Genomic DNA, 19,384 nt, shown 5'->3' on the forward strand with positions numbered 1-19,384 from the left:
TGAAATAAAGGATGAGAAGGTCAGCATAAACATCAACAAGGATATTATTCTGATATGATATAAAATCTTTGTCTTCTAGAAAAACTTTTTATAACCTTTCATTAAGAGCAGACCAACGATCTACATTATTTTAACAAAATTCGCTCTCTAAAATCCTCCACAACTTTCTATATCCATCTAAGGCTTGTATTCAGCAATGACAACAAACATAATTCACTTTCTTTAACCTCTAGAACTTTCTAGATACATTTAGGACTGGCTGGTAGTTAGCAGTGCCTACAACGTACAAAATTTACTTTCATAGCAGGAATATGTAAGTTAACATGTTGCCACACTGCTTTGAGGCATCTGGAGGTTAGTAAGGTCTGATGCTAAGGCATTCTTAAATATATGGGGACTGTCTCAAAACCTTTTGGGCAGCACTGTCTAAGTGAGCAGGTCAGGAAGCTTATAGTTAAGTCCTGCCATTCAAAGCCAAATAGGTATTGAGAGTCAGGATGAAGAGGGATACAAAAAATCTGTTTTTAAGATCTAGAACGAGAGAACCTGAATGCAGACGGGCTACTGGGCGAGATTGCCCAAGGATGCCTTCATCCCATACAGACGGGTCTGTTTGCTCAAGGATTTCTTTTGGGATAGTGAGAGCAATTTAGTAGGGTCCTAGGGGCAAACAAGTGGGCAAGCTAGTAAAGCCAGGTTTATTAGTCTTAAAGTGACCTCCAGGGAGTAAAGGAGATTCCTCCCTGGAAGGGGGATGGGACATTCAGGGATATTGAGAAATTGATGGGACACTAGAATGTCTCCAAGCTTACAAAGGAGTAGTGAAGGTTCTAGTTTTGGCTTTACCGTTATCTCCCCTAACTAGGCAAGTCCAAGTGGAGGTAGGTCCAGATTGGCAGTTCAGGACAGAGTAAGCGGCTCCAGTGTTAAGAAATTAATAATTTTACCTGCCACGTTGAGTGTTACCTGAGGCTCCTCTAGGTTGATGGTCAGATGTGAAGTTAGCAGAGCCCTGAGCAACCTCGGGCACCTTTAGTCTTCTTTACCTGCTGTGAGCAGGGCTCTGAGGGCTGTCTCACACCCCTTTCAGGAGACAGTGCAGTCCCTGGGACCAGTGCTTATTTTGGTGGCAGCTAAGTCAAGGCCCTCGTGGGTCCGGAGGTCAAGGATTGTCTTAAGGTTTCTGGCACTGTCTCTCCCTGTGGCCCTCTAACCCACAGTTGACTCAAGACCCTTGAGGCTTGGAGCCCTGATTCTGGCGACTTTGAGGGGGCATGGCATCTTTAAAAGTGACTGCAGTAAGTTCAGCCTGTTCTCGGGTTTTCTGCTTACCTCTCATTGCCTCTCCTCGTCGACCTTGTCCTGATTATTAAAGACAGAAAACACAGTTTCTATTAGGTTGTTAGTGGGAGTTTGTAGGTCGATGGAGAACTTTTGCAGCTTTCTCTGAATGTCTCTGGCAGACTGGCTGATGAAATGGGTGTGCAGCAAAATCAGACCTTCCTGGGAATCTGGGTTGACATTGGTATATTTTTTTAAGAGCCTTCAGTAGCCTCTCCTGAAACAGTGCCAGGTTTCTCTCTCCTCGGTAACTTTTCTTAGCATATTATAAAAAACGGTCATTTTTTTTTTTTTTTATGCCTTCTAGCAAACAGGTGACCATATGGTTCTTATTCTTGAGGTCAGCTTGTCCTCTGAGATGTGGGCATAACACAAGCAACATGTTCCTCTGAGGTCCTTGTCTTAAGAGAGTCATAAACATCTGGGCATAGGGAATTTTCTGACTACTTTCTGTGTGTTTTACAGACTGGAGGATGGTATTGTAATTGAAAGTCCCATTGGAGGGCTATGCTTCCCCATCTTTTAGCTGTTGGCATTTCCCATTTTCTCTGGAAAAGGTAATAGAGGAGCCTCACTAGTGCCCATGTAATTGCTTGGTGTCCCAACATGCATCAAAGTTGGGTGTTTCCCTCTCTGCCGGCCCAATTTCTTGGGAACAAGGGGAATAAAGTTGCCAGGCGTCACCAGGACACCTTTCCTGAGAGATGTCTGGACCTACGCTTCTGGGAGTTCCCCATGCATTGCCCGGAAGAATTCCAGGACAATGCTCTCAAGGAGTCAGGGCTTTGAACCCCGTACAGCACCTTTCCTGGTTGATGTCTGTACCTATGCTTCCAGGGAATTACCCAGGCCTTGCCCAGAAGAATTCCAGGACAGTGTTCTTGAGGAGTCATTCCTCTCCACTGGCGCAATGTCTTGGGAACAGAGGGAGTAAAGTTGCCAAGTGTCCCCATGACATTCCGTCCAGGGAGATTTCTAGATCCCTCCCGAAGTGATGGCGCTTGCCCCACCTGAGAAAAGTCTTAAGACAACGCTCCCAGGAATACCTTTGTCCTCTAGTTTCCTGTTTCCTGAGGGCTAAAAAGTGAGCATGCTCTAGAAGAAGGGAAGCTTTATATTCAGAGGCAGTGAGTCTCAGTAGAGACTAAGTGATCAAGGCCTGGAGGGGAGATACTCCCACTGGAAAATATAGACTAAGTGATCAAGGCCTGGAGGGGAGATACTCCCACTGGAAAATATTCACTTCCCATGAATAGAGACCAGAGGTGATTCCCTAGAATGTTAAAGAGAACCCCTTGTTTGGTACAAAAATGCTTAGCCCAGAATCCTGCGTTACAAAAGATGGAATATCTCAGATAGCATTGAAAGCCAGACAGAGGAGAAAGGAGACTCTCTTGAAGCCAGGAGAGAGGAACTCTGTTGAAGAGGTCAAAAGAACAGATTCAGCAGGAGGAAGGGTCTGGGTCCTCAGAGGGGAGGAAAGGAGAGAATGCGGGGAAGTCTTGGAGAGCTGAGGAGAGAGAGACAGGGGGACTTGATTTGGCTTCCATTGGACTCTTGCACAACTTGGGGAAAAGCCCCCAGTCACGTCTCAAGAGTAGAATCACCCACGCTTTGAATCTCCTTGGATCTGCATGGCGTGAAGAAAGGCTCCTGCCACCTCTGAGGAGGGAGCCAGAGAACTCAGAGTAGACAGAGATTATGTCCTGGGGGAGCCAGAATCAGATTCTTAGAGACACAGAAGCCAAGTGAGAAGCAAAATGCAAAAGCATGTGGCCAAGCTTTCTGGTCAATAGCCACGACTTACCAGTCCAGATGGTTGGAAAGAAGAGTCTACTGACTGGCCCGCCAAAGTATGTTGCTGGATTGAGGTTTCTAGGTTCTTGGCCATGCGTGAGAAAGAATTCAAGGGCATGGTACAGAGTAAGCAGGCAGAAAATTTATTAAGTATGTATGCAGAAAAGGAATATGCGGGCACTCTGGTAAGGAAAGAGGTGGGAGGTGAGAAGTGGTTAACCGCTTTTTAAAGGTAGCTGAAGGAAACTTTCAACGTCATTTAATTAAAACCTTTGGTTTCACAGATAATGAAACTGAGACATCAGGTTAGGCAGAGCCACTAGTTACAAGATTTCACAACTTATTTTGTGAATTAGTGTTTGCATTCAGTGGTTTCTGAATATATAATGGATAGTTCTGGACTTTTGAAACATATTTTCCCTGTTGATCTATTTATGACAAGTCACAGCCAGTCATTTTATATGAAAGAATAGATATGTATTTGTTTTAATAGCTTTATTAAAATGTATAATAACAAATCAGTCTAAAGTTTGTGTGAGTGGTTTCCCCAGATTAATATACATATGCACACTTATCCAAAACAAAACTAAACACTGATATTTATTATCTCTATGAATATTGTATGTGTGTGTGTGTGTGTGTGTGTTTAGTTGTTTAGTGAATTTTCGTATTTTTCTCCCAGTTTTACTTTGTTTTTGTAGCAACTCTATTAAATTTTTTTGCCTCATTTTTGTCTATTTTGAAACTTGCTAGCTGAACTTAGTAAATGTTTTCATTTTTAATGCTTTCTCTAGCATCTACAATTTCCAGTGCAAGTTTGCATTAGGTCTCTGGTAGCTTTATTAACTGAAATGCAGGGACCGCTTTAAAAAGATAAGTTGGAAGAATGCCCCAGCAGCTAAGCTCTGAACTAAGCTCAGGCCTGGCATCATACCCTGTACTGTACGCTGACATTCTCAGTACAGTTTATTCAACAACTTTGTTCTTCCCATTTCAGCAAATGATTATTGAGCACTTAATTTGTGCCTGACACTGTGGATATAGAAATGAATAAAACACAGTCCCTGTCTAAGGAACTCATATCCTCGATGGGTTTACAGACTTGTGTACAAAATTGTAATATAGGTGCAATCAAGAGATTAAGTGTATAAAAGTTATAGAGATCTCGCAGTGGGTGAGAATGATCAACTTGAGTTCCTTTGGATAACATGAGCTAAAGTTTGAAGGTAGAATATGAGTTTGTCATTGATAGGGTAAGAGATTACTAATACTGAGATCAGTATGTTAGGCCTGCATAGATGCATGAAACAACATGGTATGTTCAAGAAACTGTAAGCAGATAATTCATATCAGTCATAAAGTTTGCAGATTGATAGCTGAGAGCTGTATTTCCCCTTGTTGTCAAATGTTGCCTGGAAAAGCAGGCCAGGAGGATTAATAAAATAAGAGGCTTGAATACTATCACTGGGATTAATTTTAAGGCTAGGCCATACATTTTATATCTGTTTCTGAAAGAGGGATATCTCCCTCCCTTCCCTTTTTTCCTCTCTCACTCTCTTTCCTCCCCACCTCTTTCCCAAAATGTTTATGTATGCCTCCATGTGTGTGTGTGTGTGTGTGTGTGTGTGTGTGTGTGTGTGTGTTTTGGAGAAGGAGGATAATTTAGGGAGCAAACCACTATCTTTCTAAGCTTTGATCCCTTCATCTATATAAAATGGGCAAACTATACATTCTGTGCTTTTCAAAATATATTTCTGAGGGGTTATAATTTCTGAGTTCCTGGAGCACCGTAGGTACTCAATATAGAAATGGCGTGAGAACTTGTATCAAAAAACAAGGGAGAATAAATAGTTATGACAGAACAATCAATGAAAGACTTTACGTACAGCTCATTGCTTCTCAGGATGTACTTATGTAGAATGCATTCAAGCAGTTTGTTTGTCTTTATAAATTGTTTCCCTTACCATTTAGATTTGTGAGGTCCCAGGGTATAGAAACTATAGTGTCTTTATACGTAGGATTCTTTTGGAATTGATTGTCATGTGATACTGTAACTCACACTGTTCAATTAAGAATTAATGTATTTATTAAAAATGTGTTCACTTGATCATTTCCCTTTTTAATTTGGCTGTGGCAGAGGTTATTGGACTTAGGTTCCTAAGATCATGGTTTTTTTCCCCCCCTCTTTGATAATCTAGTTGTTATGGACTTTTTTTCTCGTATAAACTTTACTTTTTTCAGTCCAAAGCTGGTGTTTCTTCTCATGCCACTTCTTCATTCTTGTATTTGCAAAATATTTGCTTTTGGAACAGAGGCTTGTAAGTACCATTTTAATGCTATAGGATTGCTGTAATGTACTGTTAATGTAATTTATTTCTTTACCTTTAGGGGTCCTATTGGGCAATAGACACCAATCCGAAGGAAGATGCACTTCCTACTCGTCCAAAGAAGAGGGCGCGATCTGTAGAACGGGTAAAAGCTCTTTATCATAAGTTTAGTATGATGGGGTAAAATGTTAGAAATACAGAATTAAAATAAAGATTTGTATTTATTTATTTATTTTTGTTTTTTTTTTATTTTTATTTATTTTTATTCATTTTATTGAGATATATTCACATACTATGCAGTCATGCAAAACAAAGCGTACATTCAAATGTTCACAGTACCACCACATAGTTGTGCATTCATCACCAAAATCAATCCCTGACACCTTCATTACCACACACAAAAATAACAAGATAAAAATTAAAGTGAAAAAGAACAATTAAAGTAAAAAAGAACACTGGGTGCCTTTTTTGTTTGTTTTTTTCCTTCCCCCATTTTTCTACTCATCCATCCATAAACTAGACAAAGGGGAGTGTGGTCCTTATGGCTTTCCCAATCACATTGTCACCCCTCATAAGCTACATTTTTATACAATCGTCTTCAAGATTCAAGGGTTCTGGGTTGTAGTTTGATAGTTTCAGGTATTTACTGCTAGCTGCTCCAATTCACTAGAACCTAAAAAGGGTTGTCTATATTGTGCATAAGAGTGCCCACCAGAGTGACCTCTTGGCTCCTTTTGGAATCTCTCTGCCACTGAAGCTTATTTCATTTCCTTTCACATCCTCTTTTTGGTCACGAAGATGTTCTCCATCCCATGATGCCGTGTCTAGATTCCTCCTCGGGAGTCAAAAATATAGATTTTTAAAGTTCGTTTCCAATATAGCAAGTTTAACCATAACAGAGGTAAGATTTTACATTTGTATAACATTTTATATTTTTCAAAGCACTTTTCAGCTGCATTATTTTATTTGACTGAGGTAGACAGTTTCCAAAGTTAAAAGTCCCCCCCCCCCCCCATTAGGGCACAACTATTCCCTAACTGAGACTTGAATCCAGGTCTCTTGAATTGTAATCGGGTACTCTTTCCTCTGCATCTACAGCATTGAGGACTGGTTTTATATAACAAACCGTTCCCTTCCATCGCAGGTGGTCAGTCTGGTTACATTGTCCTCAAAGTGCTTTTTCCTGCTTCATCTATGTAATAGTTGTTTTATACACAAAATCTAGAAGTGTGTGTGTTGTATTTAAGATAATTCTTGTGAATTTATGGTTAAAATTAATTTGTAAGAATGAAGGAGAAAGGGAGCTATAGTTGATTTTCTAACTAGCTTATCTTAGTATATTTTTATTCAACACTTTGGTTGTCATAAGGCATTACTTTACCCTTCTGCTTTCTTCACCCTCTCTACATTTCTGATATCTCAACTAAAAACCATTTACCAACACACACACAGACACACACACCCTATTCTTGTAGACCCAGTTCAAATGTTTACCACTCCCTGAAGCCTTTCCTCACTTCATGTTCCCATAGAATTTTTAAAAAAGGTCTTTTATTGAATTTCTCACACTTTATGGTAATTATTTGTTTCTATGTTTGTCTCTTTCACAGGACTGCTCTTAAGGGCAGAGAAAATACCATACTTATATTTGTATCTCCAGTGGTTACCATTTTTTACGACTTAGAGTAGATGTCAGTAAATGCAGAATAAATTGGAGCAAAGAAATTAGGATAAGATGAAGTAATCTGAGAGTGAACATTTATTCAGATAAACTTGTTTTGTGTGTATTCCTGGTAGAGGAATAAAATTTCCCAGCTCAAGGATAAGGCATCAAACTAGGTTTATACTGGGATCACATGAGCCCAAGTGCTATAGCAACGATGGTATTTAGTCAAGTAGATTTATCAGAGCCAGCGGAAGAAATTCAGTAAGGCATTTATCAAGTTATATAGAATTAATGGTGAGCTTATAGGCCAGAACGTTTTTGGCTTTAGAGGAACCACAGCTTAAGAAGTTAAAGCTTAGTTATTGTGGCATCATCTTCTAGTAACAAAGATAATTTTCAGTCAGAGATGTTGAAGAGCTATATACGTATAAGCATACCTCATTTTATTGTGCTTCGTAGATAGTGCCTTTTTTTTTTTTTTTTCAATTGAAGGTTTGTGGCAACCCTGCGTCAAGCAAGTCCATTGGTGCCATTTTTCCAACAGCATTGCTCACTTTATGTCTCTGTCCCATTTTAATTAAGGTCTTTACATTTTTTAAGACATAATACTATTGCACACTCAATAGATTATGGTATAGTGTAAATATAACTTTTATATGTACTGGGAAACCAAAAAATAAATGTGACTGACTCGAATTATTGTGATATTCAGTTTATTGTAATGGTCTGGAACTGAACCTGCAGTATCTTCGAGGTGTGCCTGTAATGATTTGAGAGGGGGTGAGCCTCAAATTCTGGCCTCCTGCCTCTGCCCTTTAAAACACTCTTAGTACATGGTCTTTGATTATGTGAAAATGTGGATCCAAAACGTATTCAGTATCTATTGCCAGAATTTGAAGAAAGGGGAGAAAATCCACATTAATTTAACTCAAAGCATCAATAAGCAAGTTAGATAAGGATGTGTGTCTTGAAGGGCTGTGGATTTGTGGTCTTCTCTACCATTTGCTCTTTTCTTCTGAAGTTTCTGGAACTTGAATTATTTTTGGAAGTTGGAATTGGTTGTCCAATTGACAACTGTGCATTCCTTTTAGATATTAAGTCTGACTTATTCTGTTACCTTGTGCCATAGTTCTACCTTGTGCCATAGGACTGCTTGGAGCAGTTCAGTTCCTTTTTACTTTTGTGAGTCCCCAGTTTTCTGAAACTATATTGCAAGTTTTGTAATGGAAGCCTATAGAAATATAGGATTCAGGTTACAAAAGTATGTTTTACATGCAAAGCATGTATTTTTGAATGAACATTTTGGACACATACTTTCTAGATTCATTTTTACTGCTTATCTTTTTATCTTTCTTTTAAGTTTAAAACATGTAAAAACTTTAACAATTTACTTTTGTGGTATATTTCCACAAAATATGTATATAGTACCATAGCCTTTCAGTTACTAATATTGGATATTTATTTTGAGCTGGAATATGTCTTGATTGTTACCTTAGAGAGGAACCTGTACAAAGAGATCAGCATTAGGCAAAGTAAATATTATTGGGGGGACAAATATTGTTCAACAATCACTCCGAAAGATAGGGTTCTTATAAAATATAATTTCCTGCCCTTATAAACTGGGTTAAAAAAATATATTTTTCATTTAGGTTTTTTTCTTTGGCAGGGAGGTTGGAGGGTGAGAAATTATGTAATATATAATATTTTTTATTTGGACAGGGTATATTTTAACCATTGGGTTTTATCTAAGGAAATGCCTAGGGCATTCAGGTAGTGATTGTTCTAAATGTGATCTTAAATATTTAAAGTTTTCTTGAAAACCAAGCATGACCTATCAGTGGAAAACTTTTAATCCATAAAATGACCTTTAATATAGATAGTAAGTATGTTGAAACCCCTATCCTTATTAAATTTCTGGAATTTGTTACTCCTTTGTCCATGTGTGAACACCAGAATTCTATGTGAAAAATAAAGACATTTTTCACATTTTTAATTTTGGAGAGAGATGAGCTTTTAATGGAACAGAAGAGGCTTTCTACACTGCTCAAGAGAAGTGATTTTAAAAAAATACAAGCAACAGTATCTTCTTGTCCTATATGAAAAATAAAGCCTGATAGTTATTTCTAGCCTAATATTCTTAACTTGGTTTTCTCTCCCACTGCCCTGTCTCTTCTGTTTATGTGAACCTGAGTCCATGCTGTATGTTCTATTATTATAGTATTCCTTTATTCTTTTCTTAATCCTTGAGTAAATAAATGTCTCTTGTCCTTTTTTCTTCTTGTTATCATTTTTCCTTTATTTATCATAAATGGACCTGATGAACTTAAAAAATACTGAATAAAATTTAGTATGGTGACATGGATGGATTTCTCTTCTGGCTTTACACCTTACTAGTTCTTGTAACTTTGGGAGGTTGTTAAATTTTTTGAGCTTCAGAATCCTGAACTATAAAGTAGAGGGTATAGAAGTCATGACAACACAGTAATAATAAATATTTATATTGAGTTTTGTGCCAGATGCCTTTTAAAAGATTTCACACATATTAACTCAATTTTACAATAATTCAGAATAATGGAAAAGATGTACACTTATGTACTAAATTGTCCAAGGATACCCAGCTTATAAATACCATAGTCAAGATTTGAACCCAGACAGTCTTGTCATTGAAGTCTGATTGTTCTAACTACATTATACTGCCACTAGTATTTGCAATGCTTAAGATCGTAACAATAAATGAAAGTTCTTATTATGTATGCATATCTTTTTGTGAGCCAGTGGCCCTTGATTTTAAAGAATTCTGCACATTTAATACAAGCATACATAATTAACATAAATATGACTACAGAAGACTGTCAACAGTATTACAGAGTAGAGCATAAATATTAAATAATTAATGTTAGACAAAGCAATGATAATTAATGTGACTCAGCATAGAAGATGCTACCCTGGGAAGGTCTTCAGGAAGAGGGCTGAGACTTAGAATTTTGACACGTAAGTGTCATAGAAGTATATAGAAAATAATAAAGAATGTTCCAAATAGAGAAAACAGCATGTGTGAGTGGCTTGTAAGTAAAAATTTAGGAGGACATAGTTTAGGATCCTTTTAACTACTGTGAAGAGTTTAGGCTAGGGTGTGATCATATAGATAAAGAGTAGAGGATTTTAGTAGAAAGTCTGAAAGCATGGGATCAAGGTAGTTAGTCTGATATGACAGCCTGTAGTGTGGAAAAAGAAATCATAATAACAGTTAAGAAAGATATTTGGCTTTTCGCAAAATACTTATTGCAAGAGGAAGATGCTGAATAGATGGAGTGAAATAGTCAAGTTGTGAGATGGTTATGGTCTGGGCTAGGGATATACACATGAATGGGAATATTCCCTAGAATATTAGCATGGTATCATGTTTCTGCTGTATACCCATAGTTGTCTGTGATGTTGGCATTTTATCAGTGTAAATTGTCACATCTTTGTTCTGTAGATGCAGGCCTTGTGCCAGGTTGCTGTGGGGAATACCAAGAAAAACAGGACAGGATAAGACATAATTCTAGAACAAGGTATAGAAGATACTGTAACAAAGGTATAAAATATTATATAATTTGCAGAGGAAGGAAAGATTGTTTCTTACTGGGACTGTCAGAGAAGGCTTCATAGTTTCTGTGGCTTGTTTTACAGGTGGAAATTGGCAGGTAAAGGTAAAAAGAGCAGAATTCATTGAGCACATAATCTTTTGAGTGCTGAGTGCCTACCATGAACTGGCACTGTTAAAGGTGCTGGTGAAGTAGCGTGAACAAAACAGCCATTTTCTGCTCTCTTGATGTTTATATTCTAATAGGGGGAGCAGTATGGAGGTATAAGTAAGCCCAAATTGAGAGATTATGATCAAAGGTAGGGAGGGCAGAAGTATCAGGATTTTGGGAGGGAACAGTTAATTTTCATTTTAGCAATTTATGCCATTCCTTGAGAAAGAGAGAACAGTCAAGTGAGAGCACACTTACTTTGCATGCTAAGAACTGGGCTACATGTTAGGAGAACAGTGATAAGACAGACCCAAACCCTCTCCTCATGAAGCTCTTAGTCAAGCAGGGAATATAATGACAAACTGATTAGATAGGGTGACAGTACATTTCTAGTTTTGCTTGTTGTCTCAGCATAATAGCTTCCCACTCATTCTCAAAATATTATTTAGCATAGATACACCATTGTTTCTGGATCAGAAAACTCAATATTGGCAAGATACCAATTCTCCAAAATAGATCTATATATTAAAAAATTCCCATAGGCTCTCAGGCCCTTCCGTGATGGATCATGCACAGACTCAGTGACATTGGGAATGCAGATTTTTCTTGTTAGGCACTTGTGAGGAAACCTAGGCATGCTGAACCCTTGCTTTGTGTATTTTTGAACTATGGTATCTCTTGTGCACTGGGGTGATCACCTGGCAATAATGTGCATGTTGTCTCATGAACTTCTTTATTTTTATAAAACGAAAACTTTCTTAAGAGAAAATTCCTATTTCTTTAGTGTATTACCAAAGTCCGGTACTTATGAAGGAAAGTTAGCTTAATTAAAATTTATACATATGTATCATTTGAATAATAAATTACATGGTCATCCTAAAGGTAAGGATCTTTAGAACTGTGAGGCCATATAGCAGAGGCATAACTTAGTCTAGGAGTTAGAATAAGTTTTCCTCAAAGAGCTGATGTTTCACTGGAGGCCTAATAGGTGAACAGAAATAAGGCAGGGTTTGGGAATATGCAAGAACACTGGGAACATACATGTGAAAGACTCATGGCACAAAGAATGCCCCAGTATTTCAAGGAACTGATCAGTAAGACTAGAACGTAGTGTTCAAAAAAGAGAATACTTTTTTATTTTCACTTTTTTTACTTTCTTTTTTAAAATTAGTTAATGAATAATACTCTCTTTGACCTTTTGTATTTCTGTTTTTAATTTGTCCTTGCTTGTTTACTTCAACCAAAGGATATATTGCTTACTTATTAATGAAAAGTGCCTTGTCTCCTGGAAGCTGCTTGGGGTAGGAAAAAAGCAAAATTACCTAAATATTACCTACAGGTTTTTTTAAAGAATGCTGAGCAATTAAACTTTTTCAAGGAATTGGTGTCAAGGAATAGAAGAGGGAACTTACATCTTAAACAATTTTTTGTTTAAGAAATGCCTTGAAAGAATAAGTGCTCCAAGTCATCTGTGTGACTTATCTCTTTTATCCTGTTGATAATGGTGATCATATTCTTCTGTGTTCATTCTTTGATCCCCATCTTCCCCCTTATTTTAATTAAATCATGAGTCAGTCATTTTCTACTTTGTTGCTGATAGGAACCTGTTATACTAAAGTAGCAGTTCTTGGTATGTGTTTTGGGGTCCAGGGGAAGGGTGGTGAGCCCTTTCAGGAGTTTCACAGGGAAAAGCTTGTATTCATAATAATATATAACAACACATAATGACGTTCTCTGCCCATTTTACTCATTGTCTCTAAAGTTTTCCAAAGGCTACTTGACCTCTGATTTTGCCTCAGATTTAATGCAGAAGCAGACACAAGAATCCAGCTTTCTATTAAAAAGTTTATAATTAAAGCAATTTTTAAAATGTCAGTCAATGCCACTAGTCTCACTAAGGTTTTTTTTTTTCTTTTTGAGAATATATTTTTCATGCAGAGCAATTTTTATAACATTATGGCTATACTAGTATTGTTTTTTTAAATTCAATTTTATTGAAATATATTCACATACCATATATACCATGCAGTCATACAAAGTGTACAATCAGTTGTTCACAGTACCATTATATAGTTGTGCGTTCATCACCGAAATTAATGTTTGAACATTTTCATTACCACACAGACAAAAATAAGAAGAATAAAAATTTAAGTGAAAAAGATCAATTAATATAAAAAAGAGCACTGGGTGCCTTTTCTTTTTTTGCCCCCATTTTTCTGCTCATCCATCCATACACTGGACAAAGGGGAGTGTGATCCACATGGCTTTCCCAATCACATTGTCACCCCTCATAAGCTACATTTTTATACAACTGTCTTCGAGATTCATGGGTTCTGGGTTGTAGTTTGATAGTTTCAGGTATCCACCACCAGCTACCCCAATTCTTTAGAACCTAAAAAGGGTTGACTAAAGTGTGCGTAAGAGTGCCCACCAGAGTGACCTCTCGGCTCCTTTTGGAATCTCTCTGCTACTGAAGCTTATTTCATTTCCTTTCACATCCCCCTTTTGGTCAAGAAGATGTTCTCCGTCCCACGATGCCAGGTCTACATTCCTCCCCGGGAGTCATATTCCACATTGCCAGGGAGATTCACTCCCCTGGGTGTCTGATCCCACGTAGGGGGGAAGGCAGTGATTTCACCTTTCAAGTTGGCTTAGCTAGAGAGAGAGGGCCACATCTGAGCAACAAAGAGGCATTCGGGAGGAGGCTCTTAGGCACAATTATAGGGAGGCCTAGCCTCTCCTTTGCAGCAACCGTCTTCCCAAGGGTAAAACCTACAGTAGAGGGCTCAACCCATCAAACCACCAGTTCCCTATGTCTGTGGTCATGTTAGCAACCATTGAGGTGGGGTAGGCGAATACCCCTGCATTCTCCACAGGCTCCTCAAGGGGGCACTGCATCTTTTTTTCCTGTTTTTTTTTTTTTTTTTTTTACCCTTTTTTCCTTTTTAAATCAACTGTATGGAAAAAAAAATTAAAAAAAAAAAAAAAAAAAAAAAAAAGAAAAACATAATAAAAAAGAACATTTCAAAGAGACCATAACAAGGGAGTAAGAAAAAGACAACTAACCTAAGATAACTGCTTAACTTCCAACCTGTTCCTACTTTACCCCAAGAAAGTTACATAATATAGCAACATTTCTGTGAACTTGTTCCTACTATATCCATCAGAAATTAACAGACCATAGTAATTCCTGGGCATCCCCAGAACATTAAATAGCATATCTGTTCTTCTTGGATTACTGTTCGCCCTTCATTAATTGCTCTCTATTGCTAGTTCCCCTACATTCTACATTATAAACCATTCGTTTTACATTTTTCAAAGTTCACATTAGTGGTAGCATATAATATTTCTCGTTCTGTGCCTGGCTTATTTCGCTCAGCATTATGTCTTCAAGGTTCATCCATGTTGTCATATGTTTGACAAGGTCATTCCTTCTTACTGCCGCGTAGTATTCCATCGTGTGTATATACCACATTTTATTTATCCACTCATCTGTTGAAGGACATTTGGGTTGTTTCCATCTCTTGGCAATTGTGAATAATGCTGCTATGAACATTGGCATGCAGATACCTGTTCGTGTCACTGTTTTCCGATCTTCTGGGTATATACCGAGAAGTGCAATCGCTGGATCAAATGATAACTCTATTTCTAGTTTTCTAAGGAACTGCCAGACTGACTTCCAGAGTGGCTGAACCATTATACAGTCCCACCAACAATGAATAAGAGTTCCAATTTCTCCACATCCCCTCCAGCATTTGTAGTTTCCTGTTTGTTTAATGGCAGCCATTCTAACCGGTGATAGATGGTATCTCATTGTGGTCTTAATTTGCATCTCTCTAATAGCTAGTGAAGCTGAACATTTTTTCATGTGTTTCTTGGCCATTTGTATTTCCTCTTCAGAGAACTGTCTTTTCATATCTTTTGCCCATTTTATAATTGGGCTGTCTGTACTATTGTCATTGAGTTGTAGGATTTCTTTATATATGCAAGATATCAGTCTTTTGTCAGATACATGGTTTCCAAAAATTTTTTTCCCATTGAGTTGGCTGCCTCTTTACCTTTTTGAGAAATTCCTTTGAGGTGCAGAAACTTCTAAGCTTGAGGAGTTCCCATTTATCTATTTTTTCTTTTGTTGCTTGTGCTTTGGGTGTAAAGTCTAGGAAGTGGCCGCCTAATACAAGGTCTTGAAGATGTTTTCCTACAATATCTTCTAGGAGTTTTATGGTACTTTCTTTTATATTGAGATCTTTCGTCCATTTTGAGTTAATTTTTGTGTAGGGTGTGAAGTCAGGGTCCTCTTTCATTCTTTTGGATATGGATATCCAACTCTCCCAGCCCCATTTGTTGAATAGACCATTATGACTCAGTTCAGTGACTTTGGGGGCCTTGTCAAAGTTCAGTCGGCCATAGATCTGAGGGTCTATCTCTGAATTCTCAATTCGATTCCATTGATCTATATGTCTATCTTTGTGGCAGTACCATGCTGTTTTGGCAACTGTGGCTTTATAATAAGCTTCAAAGTCAGGGAGTGTAAGTCCTCCCACTTGGTTTTTCTTTTTTAGAGTGTCTTTAGGAATTCGAGGCATCTTCCCTTTCCAAATAAATTTGATAACTAGCTTTTCCAAGTCTGCAAAGTAGGTTGTTGGAATTTTGATTGGGATTGCATTGAATCTGTAGATGAGTTTGGGTAGAATTGACATCTTAATGACATTTAGCCTTCCTATCCATGAACATGGAATATTTTTCCATCTTTTAAGGTCCCCTTCTATTTCTTTTAGTAGAGTTATGTAGTTTTCTTTGTATAGGTCTTTTACATCTTTGGTTAAGTTTATTCCTAGGTACTTGATTTTTTTAGTTGCTATTGAAAATGGTATCTTTTTCTTGAGTGTCTCTTCAGTTTGTTCATTTCTAGCATATAGAAACATTACTGACTTATGTGCATTCATCTTGTATCCCACTACTTTGCTAAATTTGTTTATTAGCTCTAGTAGCTGTATCGTCGATTTCTCAGGGTTTTCTAGATATAAGATCATATCATCTGCAAACAATGACAGTTTTACTTCTTCTTTTCCAATTTGGATGCCTTTTATTTCTTTGTCTTGCCGGATTGCCCTGGCTAGCACTTCCAGCACAATGTCGAATAACAGTGGTGACAGCGGGCATCCTTGTCTTGTTCCTGATCTTAGAGGGAAGGCTTTCAGTCTCTCACCATTGAGTACTATGCTGGCTGTGGGTTTTTCATATATGCTCTTTATCATGTTGAGGAAGTTTCCTTCAATTCATCAAAAAGGGGTGTTGGATTTTGTCAAATGCTTTTTCAGCATCTATTGAGATGATCAATTGATTTTTCCCTTTTGACTTGTTAATGTGTTGTAATACATTGATTGATTTTCTTATGTTGAACCATCCTTGCATGCCTGGAATGAACCCCACTTGGTCATGGTGTATGATTTTTTTAATGTGTCTTTGGATTCGATTTGCAAGTATTTTGTTGAGGATTTTTGCATCTATATTCATTAGGGAGATTGGCCGGTAGTTTTCCTTTTTTGTAGCATCTTTCTCTGGTTTTGGTATCAGATTGATGTTAGCTTCATAAAATGAGTTAGGTAGTGTTCCATTTTCTTCCATGTTTTGAAAGAGTTTGAGTAAGATTGGTGTCAGTTCTTTCTGGAAAGTTTGGTAGAATTCCCCTGTGAAGCCATCTGGCCCTGGGCATTTATTTGTGGGAAGATTTTTGATGACTGATTGGATCTCTTTGCTTGTGATGGGTTGGTTGAGGTCTTCTATTTCTTCTCTGGTCAGTCTAGGTTGTTCATATGTTTCCAGGAAATTGTCCATTTCCTCTACATTATCCAGTTTGTTGCCATACAGTTGTTCATAATATCCTCTTATAATTTTTTAATTTCTTCAGGATCTGCAGTTATGTCACCTTTTTCATTCATTATTTTGTTTATATGGGTCTTCTCTCTTTTTGATTTTGTCAGTCTAGCTAGGGGCTTGTCAATCTTGTTGACAAAGAACCAACTTTTGGTGATATTTGTCCTCTCTATGGTTTTTTTGTTCTCTATGTCATTTATTTCTGCTTTAATCCTTGTTATTTCTTTTCTTCTACTTGGTTTAGGATTGGTTTGCTGTTCATTTTCTAGCTTTTTCAGTTGATCCATTAGTTCTTTGATTTTGGCTCTTTCTTCCTGTTTAATATATGCGTTTAGTGCTATAAACTTCCCCCTTAGCACTGCTTTTGCTGCATCCCATAGGTTTTGGTATGTTGTGTTCTCATTTTCATTTGTCTCTATATATTTAGCAATTTCTCTTGCTATTTCTTCTTTAACCCACTGATTGTTTAGGAGTGTGTTGTTTAACCTCCAGGTATTTGTGAATTTCCTAAGTCTCTGATGGTTATTGACTTCTAATTGTATTCCATTGTGGTCAGAGAATGTGCTTTGAATAATTTCAATCTTTTTAAATTTATTGAGGCTTGTTTTATGTCCCAGCATATGATCTATTCTGGAGAAAGTTCCATGAGCACTAGAAAAGTATGTGTATCCTGGTGATTTGGGATGTAATGTCCTGTATATGTCTGTTAAACCTAATTCATTTATCAGATTGTTTAGGTTTTCAATTTCCTTATTGGTCTTCTGTCTGGTTGATCTATCTATAGGAGAGAGTGATGTGTTGAAGTCTCCCACAATTATTGTGGAAACATCAGTTGCTTCCTTTAGTTTTGCCAGTGTTTCTCTCATGTATTTTGTGGCACCTTGATTGGGTGCATAGACATTTACAATTGTTATTTCTTCTTGTTGAATTACCCCTTTTATTAGTATGTAGTGGCCTTCTTTGTCTCTCAAAACATCCCTGCATTTGAAGTCTATTTTATCTGAGATTAATATTGCTACACCTGCTTTCTTTTGGCTGTAGCTTGCATGAAATATTTTTTTCCATCCTTTTACTTTCAATTTCTTTGTGTCCCTGTGTCTAAGATGAGTCTCTAGTATGCAACATATTGATGGTTCATTTTTTTTGATCCATTCTGCGAATCTATATCTTTTAACTGGGGAGTTTAATCCATTTACATTAAATGTTACAACCGTGAAGGCATTTCTTGAATCAGCCATCTTATCCTTTGGTTTATGTTTGTCATATATATTTTTCCCCTGTCTCTATTAATATCCTTTATTGTACCCATACCGAATCTCTTTAGGACTGAACCTTTCTCCAAGTCTCTCTGTCCTTTCTTTGTTTCTATATTTGTAGGGCTCCCTTCAGTATCTCCAGTAGGGCAGGGCTCTTGTTAGCAAATTCTCTCAGCATTTGTTTGTCTGTGAAAAATTTAAGCTCTCCCTCAAATTTGAAGGAGAGCTTTGCTGGATAAAGTATTCTTGGTTGGAAATTTTTCTCACTCAGAATTTGAAATATATCGTGCCACTGCCTTCTCGCCTCCATGGTGGCTGCTGAGTAGTCACTACTTAGTCTTATGCTGTTTCCTTTGTATGTGGTGAATTGCTTTTCTCTTGCTGCTTTCAGAACTTGCTCCTTCTCTTCCGTGTTTGACAGTGTGATCAGAATATGTCTCGGAGTGGGTTTATTTGGATTTATTCTATTTGGAGTTCGCTGAGCATTTATGATTTGTGTATTTATGTTGTCTATAAGATTTGGGAAGTTTTCCCCAACAATTTCTTTGAATACTCTTCCTAGACCTTTACCCTTTTCTTCCCCTTCTGGAACACCAATGAGTCTTATATTCGGACGTTTCATATCATCTATCATATCCCTGAGGTCCGTTTCGATTTTTTCAATTTTTTTCCCCATTCTTTCTTTTATGCTTTCATTTTCCTTTCTGTCATCTTCCAGGTCACTGATTCGTTGTTCATCTTCCTGTAGTCTTGTACTATGAGTGTCCAGAATCTTTTTAATTTGGTCTACAGTTTCTTTAATTTCCATAAGATCATCCATTTTTTTATTTAGTCTTGCAATGTCTTCTTTATGCTCTTCTAGGGTCTTTTTGATGTCCTTTGTATCCCGTACTATGGTCTCATTCTTCATCTTTAGTTCTTTGAGTAGCCGCTCTAGGTGCTGTGTCTCTTCTGATCTTTTGATTTGGGTGCTTGGGCTTGGGTTATCCATATCGTCTGGTTTTTTCATATGCCTTATAATTTTCTGTTGTTTTTGGCCTCTTGGCATTTGCTGAACTTGATAGGGTTCTTTTAGGATTTGTAGACCAATTGAAGTCCTTATCTCTAATTTATCAGATCTACAGCTTCGTGAAGTATACTTTCTCTAACTAACCAGCAGGTGGCGTCCACGAGCCACCTGTTCTCCACAAGCCAGTTCTCCCCTGCTTAGCCTTTGTGGTGAGTGGGGGAGTTAGTCTTGTGGGGTCCAATTGGTGTACCACGCTTGCGTGTGTAGTTGGTGTTGCCCACCCTGTATATGGGGCGTGTTTCTGGGCAGTCAGGGAGTGGGGGTGGCTCTAACAATCAAATCTCCCTGGTGATCCTAGAGTTTTAAAGCTGCTG

The 19,384-nt window shown here is 37.7% G+C and overlaps 1 protein-coding gene across 4 annotated transcripts in view; it reads left to right on the plus strand.

Moving 5' to 3' along the window:
• Positions 1-19,384, plus strand: part of FOXJ3 (forkhead box J3) — a 212,635-nt gene that overhangs the window by 138,269 nt on the left and 54,982 nt on the right. For all 4 annotated transcript variants that reach the window (XM_037827526.1, XM_037827527.1, XM_037827525.1 and 1 more), the window contains one exon: positions 5,527-5,610. In XM_037827526.1, the coding sequence (XP_037683454.1) occupies positions 5,527-5,610 (84 nt within the window). The remainder of the gene's footprint in view (positions 1-5,526; positions 5,611-19,384) is intronic.

The sequence above is a fragment of the Choloepus didactylus genome, chromosome 2 (assembly GCF_015220235.1).
Source record: "Choloepus didactylus isolate mChoDid1 chromosome 2, mChoDid1.pri, whole genome shotgun sequence".
Taxonomy (NCBI): Eukaryota; Metazoa; Chordata; class Mammalia; order Pilosa; family Megalonychidae; genus Choloepus; species Choloepus didactylus.